This window comes from Geotrypetes seraphini, chromosome 13 (assembly GCF_902459505.1).
Source record: "Geotrypetes seraphini chromosome 13, aGeoSer1.1, whole genome shotgun sequence".
Classification (NCBI taxonomy): Eukaryota; Metazoa; Chordata; class Amphibia; order Gymnophiona; family Dermophiidae; genus Geotrypetes; species Geotrypetes seraphini.
This window is the reverse complement of record NC_047096.1, coordinates 64905547-64920765: the sequence shown is the minus strand read 5'-3', so window position 1 is coordinate 64920765 and position 15219 is coordinate 64905547. Positions and strand designations below refer to the sequence as shown.

Genomic DNA, 15219 nt, shown 5'->3' with positions numbered 1-15219 from the left:
TCTGTCTCTGAGAATGCCTTGAATGCCTTAACAAAGTTTGATCCATAGTCAGTAACTGTGCAGAGAACTTTTATCAGTGATACAAAATTTGGAGTCGATCTTCTCGAGTGTGGATGCAATCAGGTTGAAAGTATGTCATCCTCGCAAACATGAACATGCCAATGGTGCAGATTTTTGTTCCAATGTGCTGATCTTGATCCAATGTAACTCCCAAAAAGTTTCTGCTGTTGGGGGGGGGGGTTTCCATATGCCAGCTGTTGTGCAGACTTCAGTCATGTGACAGCTTATTCTGTAGATCATCTGTCATCTTATGATACTGGTCCTCAACGTGTCCAGTAAGAGTCTTACGAGTCAATACAGTTTTGCCTAGTTGAAGACCAGTAACAAACTGAATGAATGCTGGTGACTCGATCACTGAGAAGGCTTGCACGTCCCCAATAACAAAATTTGTGATGAGATCATTGACCCTTTTCTGTGACACAATGATGCCCCCATTATTGCTCCATGAATAAAAACAGTTTGCTGTTTCTCTGTATACAATTCAACCAACAATTAAAATATTGGGAGTTATTTTGGACCAGCATCCGACTATGAAAAAACAAATAGATGCTGTGGTATATAAAGGTTATTACACACTAGGGAAACTGCATCCCATTAACCTTTTTTTGAGTTTTCTGCTTTTAAACTTCTGGTGCAATCTTTATTATTGAGTCTTTTGGATTATTGTAATATTGTGTATTTAACAATTCCCAAGAAAGACATGGTTCAACTTGTACCGATTCAAAATACAGCGGTTAGAATTATCTACGGTCTTAAAAAAAATATGATCATGTGACTCCATTTTATTGTGAATTGCATTGGCTGCTAATGGGAGGCTCGTGTTTTTGTTTAAGTTGGGTTGCTTTTGCCATAAGGTTACGTATGGTACTGCTCCATTTTATATGGTTGATTCTCTCTAGCATCATATAACAAAAGTCAAAAGTCTCATGCCCTATTCACCTTTCTGGCAGTACAGGGTTGTAAAAGTAAGAAATTTCTGGACCATACACGACAGAGAATTTCGATTGTTATTGCTTGGAGCTTGTTCTTATATTTCAGAACTCAACTGAAAACTTATCTCTTTTCAAAATACTTGGTCAAATAATTTCTTTTTGTCATTCTTAAATTGTTTTTAGTTTATAATCTTTTGTAAACCACAAAGAACTCATGGTTACGCTGTTAAGAAGCGTAACCATAATATCACCCAGTATTCAAATCCCACTAATGCTCCCTGTGCCTTTGAGCAAACTGTTGAACCTTCCATTGCCTCAAGATACAAAATGAGATTGCAAACTCTTCTTGGAAGGAAAATATTTAATTCACCCTGAAAAGGCACAAGCTAAATTCAATAAATAAGTGAGGCATCTGGGAAAGACTTCCAACAAAAATTACAGGAGCCAAAGCAGCATCAGAACGTACAGGTGTGCAGAGAACAAACAGGGGGGGGGCTCAGGTGGTCAGTGGTACATTGAACCACCCACAAGCACAGGTGTCAAAGTCGGTCCTCGAGGGCCAGAATCCAGTCGGGTTTTCAGGATTTCCCCAATGAATCTGCATGAGATCTATTTGCATGCACTGCTTTCAATGCATATTCATTGGGGAAATCCAGAAAACCCGACTGGATTCCGGCCCTCGAGGAGGGACTTTGACACCCAGCATAGTAATGTAAATCTGATATAAAATGGAAAGTCAGGGCGAGGGGGGGGGGGAGTAGTAAGTGATCCTGAACCTATTTGTCTGTAAGAAGGAAGGGGGTGCCAGTGTATCTACTGTGTCACACAACCTGAACTTTTCCCGGTATACTCCATTGCTTATGGCCAAGGCCTCTAAATCCCCCTCCTCCTCCCATCTGATTCTGCGAATCTGCCCCCCCCCCCTCCCAGGAGGCAGTGGTTGGTGGTACTGAAACGCTCTCTATCCTCTCAGCCCCCCCCCCCTCCTCCTCACCCTCCAGGGTGATGGCGTCCACCTCCCACTGTGGCTTGTCCCCCGGCTCTCTTTGTCTGCGGCTCCACGTCTTGCGGCTCGGGCTGAAGCCCCTCGTCGGTCGGCTCCGTCCTTCATCCCGCCGCTCGCGACGACGGCCAACAACACCCCGAAGCGGAGACCTGCCGCTGCCCCCCCCCGCTGAGCATTGTGGGCGAACCAGACGCGACTAGCAGAGCCAGAGGAGAGCAACCGAGCGGCAGCGCCGAGCCGACGCTGCGAACTGCGCTGTCCGCGCGCACCGCGTCGCTGCGTTTTGCGCGTTCTAAGAATTCCTTCAAACGAGCTGCGAAACCGTTCGGCCCGGCCCGGCTCGCCGACTCGATGGACCTTGGTCTCGCTCGGCGTCGGCGTCCCAAGCTTACAAAGGCCCCGGTGCTCATGTGAGGCCAAACGAATTATAGCTGGCGTAGCGTTACGAGCATTTCAGCTTCCGTGCCCACAAAATGGCGCTGTGCTTTGGACGGTAGCAGCCTCCGAGAATACGATGGGAATGTATGACAGTGAGCTCAAGGTTAAATAAAATAAAATGAGCACTCCGAGGTGATGCCCAGACCTTGCACAAAATGAAGCTCTGAAATTAACGCTCCAAAATTTCCAGGGGGTGCCGGTAGTGTTGAATACAATATACACGTGCGTTAATTTTGCGCCCCATGTGCATTCATTAAAAGCATATACGCTGACGATAGCATGAGATGCCACAGGGGAAAGTGAAAAAAAATATGCATTTAAAAAATGTGTATGAGTAGGATACATTCATCATTCTTTTATAGGGATATGAAGCAATGTAAAAAAAAAAAAAGCATATATATCTTGCATTTTCACTTTTGCATGCTTTATTGGCCGTTCTCCAGCCCCCTTGCCCCAAACAATGGCATCAGTGGACGCACCTATAAGACATTTGTCTGCAGTGAGCAGTGACTCGCTTTAGGGCAAGAACAAATTGCAAAACATGCTGGGATTGTAATGCGTTGATGATCCAGTGTGCTTTGTGCTACAACAGACAACATTATGGATGGAGCTTTTTTACCCCGCTTTCTGCAGGCAGCAATGGGAAGAGGGGATGATGGTGAAAGGAGGGTAGAGCGGCCACAGAGGATGCTGGTACATGGCCACCAGCCCCGTGTGTTTCGTGTGCGGGTGGCCTTGCAAGAGATGTCAGACCAAAAGATAGTGAATGATTATCGTCTAACCAGGACAGCGATTTTAGATCTATATGAGGAGATTAGAGCTGATATTGATCCATCAACAGCTCGGTCCCATGCAGTGCCCGGGTTGGTGAAGCTGCTGACTGTTCTGCGGTTCCTTGGTACAGGCACTTTTCAGCGTGTGATTGGGTGTAGCAGTGGAGTGAACCAGTCTTCTGTGTCTAGACATTTGAGCCAGGTATTGCGAGCTCTGAAAAAACGTGCCAAGCACTACATTAACTTTCCAGAGGGGGAAGAACAGCAGCAGGAGATTAAACAGGACTTTTCCCAGATTGCTGGTATGCCTAGTGTATTGGGTGCCATTGACTGTACCCATGTTCTATTTACTCCCCCATCGGATGAAGAGTTGATGTACCTCAACCACAAGATGGGATACTCCTTGAATGTCCAAGTGGTCTGCGATTCAAACCTGAGGATCCTTGATGTTGCGTCTGAGTTCCCCGGGAGCTGCCATGATTCGGATATCCTAGCCAACTCTACCTTTGGGAAAAAACTTGCAGAGGGAAAATTTGGCCAGGGGTGGCTACTGGGTAAGTGTGATTGATTGTCAAGTGTCACATGTAGTCTGGACTGTGTGTGTGGTGGATGGGAGGTGGCAAACGATGAAGAAGGATGCTTGGAGGGGGGAGAATGGGCCATTGTACAACTATCCCATTTTGGAACATAACGAGGGGAGTTTGTTTTGGGGGTGGTTGGACACATTTATAATTTCTAACTCAAAAGGATAATTTTTACCTCACGAGACATGTCTTCTTATAGGGGATAGCGGCTATGGATGTAAACCTTGGCTCATGACTCCACTACTGGCACCCCGCTCAGAGGCAGAGAAACGCTACAACGAGGCACACATCTCAACCAGGTGTACCATCGAACGCACTTTAGGGGTGTTGAAGAGCCGCTTCAACTGCTTGCATCCTTCTGGTGGATCCTTGCAGTATAGAGCTCAGAAAGTGTCAGACATTGTGACAGTGTGCTGCATGCTACATAATATTGCACTGAGACATCAGGTAGAAATTGCTGTCAATGTGGCACCCAGTGAATTGGACATCAGCCCACCTGCTTCAGGATCAGATGTTGCAAAGGGAAACGCAGTGCGACGCAAGCTGATAGAAGAGTACTTCTCCTGACGAATTTGTAGTTTTGTTGCCACAATGAACCCATTGTGCCTGTTTTGCATAGTGTTAAATTTTTGAAACATGATGGCAGATAAAGGCCAAATTAATGAAAATAACCTAGCGGTGCTATTTTAATAAAATGTAATTCACTTAACTTGTGGTTCTCATATGGGAGTCAAAACTGAACTGAAATTGTACCTGTAAATGGTTATAAAACAAGTTATTTGGGGAACAGCATGGAAGGGTCTAGGCCTGGCAGTACAAAAGGTATATGGGGTATAAGCTGTTTATTGCGTTATTATCTGTTTAACTGGCATAACTACTGCCACTCCATTGACCTCAGTGTAGGCCCAAGGCCTGTGCTCTTGCAGTTTGTTTTTGGTGCCTGTATGTTAATTCCTATACGCCCTATATCTTGTTCTTGGGCCTACACAAAGAGTACAAGCAGGTTGCAGAGTCCAGCTGCATCTGTTTCTAGTTTGTTTTTGTTGGGTTTTTTTTTGTTTTTTTTTTTGAGGGGGAGGTGGGAAACAAACATGGAGTTATCCCAGGACAAGCAGGCAGCATATTCTCTACATGTGGGTGACGTCATCCACGGAGCCCCGTCGCATCGTGGACAGCTTTTCAAGCAAACTTGATTGAAGATCTCAAAGTTTGCTAGTGCTGCCCACGCATGCGTGCCTTCCTGCTCCACTAGAGGGCGCATCCCCTCCTCGTGGTCTTCAGTTCTTAGTTTTCCGTGGAACCAGCAAACCTGTCTCTCTTCTCTGCGATCTCTAAGTGCCTTTTCTAGCACCGCGGCTTTCTTGTTTTCCTACGGGAGTCGCTGTGCGCGTTGATCTTGCTTCTTTTCTTTACTTTTCATTTTTTGTTTTTTCGGTTCGGCGACCAGGGGCTCCCGGTTCGCCGTGGCCGCTTGGCCTCGAGTGGCTGCGGCCGTCTAACCTTATTTCCTGGCCTCTCACCGGGTTTAAGAAGTGCTCTCAGTTCGGTCGGGTTATCTCCATCACTGACCCACACCGCTGGTGTATCCTGTGCCTGAGTGCTGATCACCCGACGGATTCCTGTCCTCGCTGCGCCACGCTTCAACCTCGGGCTCTTCGGCGGCGTAGGGCCAGGATTGCGGAGCTTTTCACCATGGAAGCTGCTCCTGCTTGACCCCGGTCTCGGCCTCAACCTCTGCCTCGGTCTCAACGTCAGCCTCGAAGACCTCGGCCCCGGGCAAGTCTCCCTCGACCTCGAAGGCCTCGGGGACCTCGACCTCGAATACCTCGGCTCCGGGTAAGTCCCCTCTTCCTCCTTCAGGTTTAGCTCCGCTACCGAAGAAGCCTTCCTCGGAGTCTCTGGCCATCCAGCCGGTGAGTGTAGTCCCGCTGGCCTCAACGAGACCATCCTCTAAACCCTCCAAGCGTGCTTCCACCACACGGAAATACTCATCCTCGAGGTCACCCTCAGTGGAACGCACTGCTGCACCTACCCGGCCGAATATGGTCACGGTGCCGATGTTTGAGGAGGTGCTGAAGGCAATCATCTCCTCGGAGCTCTCCTCGGCGTTGGCACAGCTTGCTCCGGCCTCGACCTCACAAGCGGTGGACCAGCCTGAGCGTCGCGTCGAGACTTCTCGGGGCAAGGCACGTCGATCTCGGCGTCTGTCCTCGTCTGATTCCTCGCCTCTTCCATCGAGGCATGTTTCTCCCTCGAGCCTGCCTCGGTCGAGGCATCTTGCGAAACGTCAGTGGGACCCCCCCCCCCCCCCCCGAGGAGGGGCAGGGTCCCCGGGTCCTCGCACTATCGGCTCCATTAAGACCTCGGACCTCACTCTGTCCAACCCGAGTTTATTGAGGTCACTGATCCGGTTGGACTCCTTGATCTGGGAGGAGCCTACCTCGGGAGACCCGGCCTCGGTTTCCCGAGGCTTGAATTCGGGCCGGGGTTCTCCGGGGTGCCGTCCTCGGACCGCAATGGTCCTTGCCTCGCGATCCTCCCCTCTGGGGACTTCGAGGCGCAAGCTCTCGTCGATGCCTCCTCATTCTTTCAGCAGGGCTTCCTCAGCGTCCATGCTGGTGGATACGGAAGTTCCCCCGCACTATTCTAGGGAGTCTTCCCCCTCCTTTTCGGCTGCCCTGCGGTCTCGTTCCACCACTCCCCCTGGGGAGCACTCTGAGAGCAGGCCCTCTTCCTTCACTAGATTTGTGCAGGATATGGGGAAGGCCTTGCACCTGGACCTTCAGTCTGATTCCAGGTATACCAAGGAGTTTTTTGGAGGAGATGGAGCTCCCTTACCCTCCTAGGGAATCCCTGCAGCTGCCTCTGAATCCGGTCTTGCAGCAGACCTTGTTTCGCAATCTGGAGACGCCCTATGCTATTCCGGCTATTCTCTCCAAAATGGAGTCTCAGTACCAGACGGTGCCATGCAAAGGGTTTGAGAAGGTGCAGCTCTCTCACCAGTCCTTGGTAGTGGAGTCTACCCTTAAAAAGTCCCACCCATCCAAGGTCTATGCCGCTGTCCCGCCTGGCCGGGAGGGCAGGACTATGGATAAGTTCAGCCGGCGCCTGTATCAGAACTCCATGATGGCGAACCGAGTCCTGAATTATAACTTTACTTTTACATCTTATCTCAAGTGGTGCATTAAGTCCCTGCCATCTTTCGAGGACGCCTTGCCTTCGGCGCGCCATGCGGAGTTTCGCCGGCTAGTAGATATACTGTTGCAGCTTCGGCTGTACATGTTCCAGACCTCCTATGATGCATTTGAGCTATCGTCTAGGGTCTCGGCCTTCGCGGTGGCCATGCGTCGTCTGGCGTGGCTCCGCATTGTCGACATGAACCCCAACCTGCAAGACCGGTTGGCCAATCTTCCGTGCTTGGGGAATGAGCTGTTTGATGATTCCATCGAAGCGGCTACAAAGCGCCTCTCCGAACACGAACGCTCTTTTGCTTCCTTGGTCCGGTCTAAGGCAAAACCCGCTCCGCCCAAGACTTACCGGCTACCCCCTTGGCGGTATCCGCAGAAGTCCACGCCGGCGTTTTCCCGCCCTCCGCCTCGGCGTCCTCAGCAGCAGAGGGCTCCTCCTAAGCCTCAGACCCCCGCTGCGCCTAAGACGCAGCTGTCCTTTTGGCCCGGCGGGAGGGGGCTAGCCCCTTCCGCCTTGGGGGTTCCCCCTTTACCCATTGGGGGACGTCTTCGCGTCTTTTATCAACGTTGGGCAGAGATCACTGTGGACTCTTGGGTCCTCTCCGTCATTCGGGAGGGGTTCTCCCTCAACTTCCGGGCTTTGCCTCCCGACAGACCTCCCGGAGTGTCTTTTTCCGACAGGGCGCAACTTCCTCTACTTCTTTTGGAAGCGCGGGCCCTCCTTCGCCTGCGGGCTGTAGAAGAGGTTCCCCCTTGCCAACGGGGCTCCGGAGTTTATTCTCGGTACTTCCTGGTACCCAAAAAGACCGGGGACCTTCGTCCCATTCTGGATCTGCGAAACCTGAACAAGTTCCTGGTTCGGGAGAAGTTCCGCATGCTTTCACTTCCCATTTTGTATCCCTTGATGGACAAGGTTGTGTTCCCTGGACCTGAAGGAAGCCTACACTCACATCACGATACATCCGGCTTCTCGGCGGTTTCTCCGCTTTCAGGTGGGAAGCCTCCACTTGCCGTATCGAATCCTCCCATTCAGGCTTCCTTCGTCTCCACGGGTCTTCACGAAGTGCCTCGTGGTGGCCGCAGGGCCTTCAGGTTTTCCCATTCCTCGACGATTGGCTTATCAAAGCCCCGTCGAGGGAGAGGGTTATTTCAGCGACCCGTCAGACTATTATCTTCCTTCAGCGGCTGGGTTCGAGGTCAACTTCCCCAAGTCTCAGTTGTGCCCCTCTCAGTCCCTGCAGTTTATTGAGGCTGTGCTCGATACGGTTCGCCTCCGGTCGTTTCTGCCCCCACCTCGACAGGCTGTCCTCCTGCGGCTGAGTCAGCTGGTGTCTCAGCGGGATTTGGTCTCGGCCCGGCAGATGATGATTCTCCTGGGACACATGGCCTCCACCGTTCACGTCACGCCGGTTGCATCTTCGGGTTCCTCAGTGGACTCCAAACACCCCCCCCCCAACGACATCGGGGCAGGAGGGAGCCCAAGCCCTCCTACCCCATGATCCTCAAAACCCCCCCCCCCCGATTACGTTCGGGGCAGGAGAGAGCTCAAGCCCTCCTGCCCCATGGCCCCCCCCGATTACATTCAGGACAGGAGGGAGCCCAAGCCCTCCTGCCCTGCGATCCCCTACCCTCCCGATTATGATCGGGGCAGGAGGGAGCCCAAGCCCTCCTGCCCCGCGGCCCCCCCCCATTATGTTCAGGGCAGGAGGGAGCCCAAGCCCTCCTGCTCCGCGATCCCCAACCCCTCTGATTACATTCGGGATAGGAGGGAGCCCAAGCCCTCCTGCCCCGTGGCCCCCCCTATTACGTTCGGGGCAGGAGGGAGCCCAAGCCCTCCTGCCTCTCGCCCCCCAGCCCCTACAAGATCGGGCAGAAGGGAGCCCAACCCCTCCTGCCCAGGTGGACCCCCTACCCCCACTACAATATGGGCAGGAGGGATCCCAGGCCCTCCTGCCCTCGACACAAACCCCCCCCAACGACCGCCCCCGATCGGCTGACCCGCGACCCCCCTTGCTGACACCTCACCCCCCTTCTCCGTACCTCAAAACGGATGGACGGACGGGTGCTAAGCCCGCCCATCCAGCAGGCCAGCCGGCTCTGGAATGGGGCCGGATTGGCCCGGGTGGCTAAAACCCCGCCCACAGGTAGGGCCTGAGGTGCCTGGGCCAACCAGAATAGGCCGGGGAACCTTAGGCTCCTCCTGTGGGCGGGGCCTTAAGCACATGGGCCGGGTTGTGCTTTGATTATGGGTACTTGGACGATCAGGCTTTTTGTTTGTCCAAGTAGCCATTTAGGCCACTTTATAGATGGTTTTTTTCTTTTGATTATGAGCCCCTCAGTGCCTTTAGTTGTCCAAGGACTTAGATGAGGCACAAATTAATATATCCATGCTACAAACCCAAATTGTTGAAGCTACAAATTCCTTTTTAGCTGTAAATGAACAATTAGAAGAAGCTAAAGCAGAATTAAAATATTTAAAGTAAAAATGTGCCTCACAGGGACAGGTTAATGCTGTCTCCTCACAGATTTTGCCTTCGGCACCTGTGCCACCTTCACCATATAATCCTTGTAGTCAATTTATAGAGAAACAGAACACAGTTTTTGTAGCAGGCCAGAAAAAAGGTAAACCAGCTGTAGGTGAAGAACAGATAAATGAAGGTGAGGAAAATTCACTACCATGCCAGAGCAATACCAAGTGACAAGGAGGATAGAGTAACCCCTATAAGTGACACAGCACCAGTAACAGTAGTGCTGCAGGGACATATGAAAGAGAGTGACATTGAAAGAATAGTGGAGAAAGTGGGCCCTAACATAAATGAATGGTGCAAATGGGCTACTGATACACTGGTTCACTGGGGTCTAGGGAAATATAAAAGGAACTGCAGATTTTGATAAACTTATGCGCCTAGCCCTGGGACCACATTATTATAAATTTTGGGTCTCTCACTCACCCATACCAGTTTGTAAAGATAGGCATTGAACAACTATTTTGCTGCACCTCTCTGCTAGTTCTTAGAACTCTTTCACTCCTGCAACTGATACACTAGAGCAGTTTGCATATAGGGTGTGACTAATCGATGCTGTACTTAAAGAGCACGCATACTGGCCCAGTTTAGCAGATTATGGTCAGAGAGCATAAAGAATTTCTATTAGAATTATTATCCCCAAAGATTACTAAACACCTATTGTTTTCTGATGACCCTAAAGCAACCCCTTTTGACACTTTACTGCTCAGGATTGAGTCTGTGTGGAAGACCCAGCCAGCTCAAATTATTTCAGTATCAGGAGCCAGTAGGTGGTGTGCTGAGGGATCTCCCCAATACACAAAAACCACACACAGTAAATAGAGGACAGGCACCCTGAAGAGGGCATGGCTGGGGTAATTAAAGAAATTCTTCTACTTACATTCCTTTCCATGAGCTCAGGGCACAGAAAGAAGAATTAGAAAAAGAGAAAATTAAATGGGAGCAGGATAGACATACAATGCAGTTAGAATTGGACAAAGTAAAGAGTGATTTGATAGCTAGGAACAATAGTACTAGCACATAGGGATATCCTGACTCTCTGGGCTCCTTTTACAAAGGTGTGTTAGAGCCTTAATGCATGGAATAGCACGCGCTAGCCGCTACTGCCTCCTCTTGAGCAGGTGGTGGTTTTTTGGATAGCGTGCACTAATCCGGTGCGTCAACTAAAAACGCTAGCGCATCTTTGTAAAAGGAGCCCTCTGTGTCCAAATACCAAGGTGACTCAAGCCTTCACAGCCCTGCCGATTTCCTTTCACTTACCTGTGGACTCATTTCAGGAGATGTAGGATGAGGGAAAGAAATCAGACTCAGAATTCAGCTTGAGGTATGTGGCACTTTTGATATTGGACACTTGTGGCCACCCCAGTGTTAATAATAGTCTCAGCAGCTATTTTCGTCGCTGAAAAAGCATGGTCAGGAGCAAGTGGGAATCGCTCCTGCCCTATCGTGCCGCTAGACCACCAGGGAAACGAAGTAGTCTTGGTGTCTTTCCTCTAGGTCCAAGGTGTGTGTGTGTGTGTGTGTGTGGGGGGGGGGGGGTGATGGTGTCTGTTCAGGGAGGAAGGGAAAACACTCTTGTAGGGGGCATACTAACGGGGAGAAAGTCTCCTAGTTTTGCAGGGGTACTGGGCTGTTGGCAGTGGCAGCAGAAGCAGAGAAGGAACACTAGTGGGAGGGAGGGTGATAGGAATGGTACTTCGGAGGGAAGTCATATATAAACTGAGACCCCCAAAGCAATCCAGATAATTAGCGTTCTACTGTATCTGCCTCTTCCTTTGTTATTGCAGTGCCTGGGATTTCAGTTTCATTTTTGTCTACATATTTCAAATTTTTTTCTGGCCCAATACTGAATCTATACAATTATGTTTATGTCCCTTATGATTACTTTGTGGATTCCTCTGATTCTTAATGGAGTGGAGTCTGTCATCCTATTGCCTGGGGTTGCATTGAGCATATTCAAGGCATATTCAAACATTACATATAAAACTGTAATTTATTTGATCAAAAGGCAAAATTAAGGGGTCATTTTACTGAAGCTTAGCATGCTAATGGAATTAGCGTGCGCTAAATGCTAAGCCACCCATAGTTATAATTGTCTGGAAGTAAGTACTAAGCCCATGAAATTATGAGACAGTAATAGGCCAATTGAAAGAATTTATGTGTTTCATTGGATGCAATTCTAGAAGATTGTATGCATTTTCATCCTGTCTGGAATCTTTTATCTGTCCTTTATTTTCGCTCACTTCAAGAGATTCTTTCCTTATGAGGAGTCCTGACAGTACAGTGAAGAGAATGAAGATACTACTGATAGGAAATGGGATCGCAGCTTCTAGAACAGATTCCGCTTCATGATCCAGAAAGGGCAATGCTGGACATATGACCACAACTTGAAGATATCCAGGGTGATCAAGTCTACTGGTCACAGCTTTCTTAGGAGTGCACAGGAACAGAGTTTCTTGAAGTGCTTTGTTAACTTGTCTCCTTAGGAGCAGTAAGCTCATGGCAGGATGAAACCCTATAGTATCCTTAAAATGTGCATATGTATAAGAACAGCATTGTAGGATGTCTGAATAAGGAACTACTTCACTTAAAGTGAGGGAATCAAATATTGTAGAGTAATGTAATGTCCTTATTGTGAAGTTTTATTGCCAACTATAGTCCCCTAACTCTGATGACCCATAGCATAGATATTTGTACGAGTGTTTATATTCTTAAGTTATTTAAACCCTTTGCTGCACTGTTCCACATATGGGGTCCTGGTCATATTCGGCTAGCCAAGATTTACATTTGGCATTATACCTTGTTTCATCTTAACCATTCTTCCTGTTATACTTGGTGAGTTATTCTGACACTTCATGATCTGCCGCAGCTACCAGAAGAAACCCCAACTTCTCTGCTGATCTTATTGTTCTCCCTCTACTATACAATATACCATGATCTGTGAGTCAGGGAACAAAACTTACTAGCAAATCTTTTAAGATTTGAGAGGGGAATATTGAAGGTATGTGAACACCATGGGCGTGCCCAGCTGTTACAGTATTAATAATTAAAACTGGAAAATAAAAGCATGCAAGGTGATTAACTTTGAAATTATGTGGGGTAAATGAGACAGGTGAATTATGGAACAATCTGAATGATTAATCAAATGGAAAAAAAATATTAAAGTTTTGTAAGCTGAAGTTCTCAGAAAGGAAAAATAGCCCAGAGTTAAAGAGGAAAAACATGCAGACATGCACAAAGTTAAGACAAAGAAAGAGCTTGTGTTAAGAACTTTCAGAAAATGGAAAAGGCAAAGTATAGTTTTCCCAGAAAAACAGGCCTTTACAGAGAGAACCAAAGAGGAAGTCTGTTCCACATAGATTACCACACACAAGCTAATTAGCAAAGTTCATGCAGAAGTTATAAGGATAGGAAAAGTGAAATACTGCCACCTGCTGAGATTAATACTGGGCTTAACATTGGCAAATTTAAGATTTAAATGTACATTTACGTAATGTATTCCTGGGAAGGAAGTCATGTGATCAACTGTGCCATTGTATTCTGACATAGTAATTATTACAATGATGTCACCATTGGTATAAATGTCTTTGTCTTGTATTTCTCCGTTGGAGAGGAAGAAAAATGGGTAACGTGCATGCCTCTCCCCAGACATGAAAGGCATAATAAATTTGAATTTGCACAACTTCCATGTCTGCATTATTTGAATTTACAGAATGGGATTCCTTGCCCAATCGTATTGGGAAAGGGAGACCATTCTAACAATTCTTTTGGCCCCTCTGTTCAAGTCTCCCAGCCTGACATGAACAGTATAAACTGGGCTTTAGTATTTAGTGCATGCTAAACTTTAGTAAAGGGCCCCTAAATCTGGTAAGCATCTCTTTATTTTTTTTATTACATCAAAATATAATGTTCCCATGACCAATTTTGTTGCAAAGAAAAAGTCCCATGCTTTAGAAGTTATGGGCTGTCTTTCACTTCTCTTTCGAAGGTCTACCATTGTGATTTAGGAAATTAAAAGCAAGGCAAAGGATCAGATGCAGTCAGTGGTGGTGTGTGGTGAGGGCTTTCAGAGGATTCAGTAAATCCCCAGCTCTACAACCCTGATTTTTCTGTTTGTTTACTTTTTGCTTGATGCAGTTTGATTTGTTGAGTAGGCAGCCTAGGAATTCTCTGAACCCCACTAAAGGCCCTGACAGTACTGATCTGAATTTGACTGACTGAGCAGCATCTGCCTGTTGCCTGTGCAACCAATACAATTCAGAGCAGTGCCCTCAGTGCCTTTAGGGGGTGGGGCGAATCCCCTGAAGGCCCTGTCCAGACGCCACTGGGTGCAGTGGTGGTACCATTGGAGAGAGCACAGATGAATAGTGTGGGAGCTGAACACATTATTGCTGTACCAGCCAGTAGAAAGGAAGCTAAGTAAAGGAATGTTGGGAGAACCCAACTCTGGCTCATATGGTTAATATATGGAGCTTGAGATGAAAGAGCTATTTATACCTATGGCCCCACTGCAGAGGAATTTACTCCTATGGCCCCACTGCAGGGCATCCTATACTGTTCAAAGGCACATTTTCACCAGAGAGACAGATATTGAGAAAGATAGGACTGAGATAGATCAGGAAGGGCTGAAATTAAATCTTTTACAAAGCTGCAAGAGGAGTTTGATGTCCTCACTCATACAGTACTTATTTCTTCAGATATAAGATGCGGGGGGAGGGGGGGGAGAATTGAGAAGAAATGGACTGGAAAAAATCATGACATTGCTGCCACGATCTGGAAAGATTAATCTTTCAGATATATAAATTACTACTTGATAAAGATCAGGATTGGTTACTAGCTCGGCTGTTGTGAACAGATTGAACTCTGACCTGTCCTTAGTATTAGAAGAGGTGGATTGACGGAAACCTAGGACGTGCCTGTGAGGGGTTTTCACAGTTACTAAATATTTTTTGTGATTTAGCAGTGCTAGTTTTCTATGTAGGAAGGTAGGTGGCATTCAGGTAATTTTTATTTTTTAACATACTGTATGCTGGGCAGGATTTCCATGCATCTACCATCCTTTTTTACAGAAAGGGTGGTAGATGCTTGAAACAGTCTCACAGAAGAGGTGGTATAGACAGACTGTCAATTCAAAAGGGCGTGGGATCTCTCAGAGAAAGAAAGAGATAATGGTTACTACGGAAGGGCAGACTAGATGGGCCATTTGGCCTTTATCTGCCATCATGTTTCTATGTTTTGGAGACTAATGGAGCTTTCTTCTGAATTTATATCACAACATCACCTTCTTGGTATATGGAAGACTGCAGATGTCTAGTTTCAAGTTTCAAATGTATTTAGACACTATCGTTCTGTGGTACAATCAAAATGGTTTACATATTGCATTCATATACTTTGTCTGTCCCTAAAGGGCTCACAATCTATGTTTTGTGTCTGGGTCAATGGAAGGTTAAGTAGGGTTACCATATTTTCTTCGACAAAACCCGGGACATATGACCCCACCTTGTTCTGCTGGAAAAGCGACGACTTAGAGGAGACATGATAGAAACCTTCAAGATCATGAAGGGCATAGAAAAAGTGGATAGGGACAGATTTTTCAAACTATGGGGAACCACAAGCACAAGGGGACACTAGGAGAAATTGAAAGGGGAGAGGTTAAGAACAAACGCCAGGAAGTTCTTTTTCACCCAGAGGGTGGTGGATACATGGAACCCGC

The 15219-nt window shown here is 47.8% G+C and overlaps 2 protein-coding genes across 6 annotated transcripts in view; both read left to right on the top strand.

The window, feature by feature from the left end:
- The window catches only part of LRRC3C (leucine rich repeat containing 3C), a 214515-nt gene that overhangs the window by 29696 nt on the left and 169600 nt on the right, over positions 1-15219 (top strand). Inside the window, exon 2 of one of the 5 annotated variants that reach the window (XR_004536803.1) lies at positions 11756-13179. The exons of the other annotated variants lie outside the window; for them this stretch is intronic. The gene's annotated coding sequence lies outside the window, so the exon portion shown is untranslated. Of the gene's footprint in view, positions 1-11755; positions 13180-15219 lie in introns of those variants that run through there. 5 annotated transcript variants of the gene reach the window in all.
- Positions 2589-4769, top strand: LOC117347481 (putative nuclease HARBI1). Its single transcript, XM_033918487.1, has 2 exons — positions 2589-3763; positions 3993-4769. Exons 1-2 carry the CDS (start codon positions 3037-3039, stop codon positions 4358-4360), a joined length of 1095 nt encoding a protein of 364 aa, XP_033774378.1. The 5' UTR covers positions 2589-3036; the 3' UTR covers positions 4361-4769.

What these genes read in the sequence shown, in the direction of transcription:
- LOC117347481 (XM_033918487.1), top strand. Translation starts at nt 3,037, where the DNA reads ATGGATGGAGCTTTTTTACCCCGCTTTCTGCAGGCAGCAATGGGAAGA. An exon ending in TGGCCAGGGGTGGCTACTGG is followed by an intron (nt 3,764 to 3,992) that starts GTAAGTGTGATT and finishes GTCTTCTTATAG; the next exon opens with GGGATAGCGGCTATGGATGT.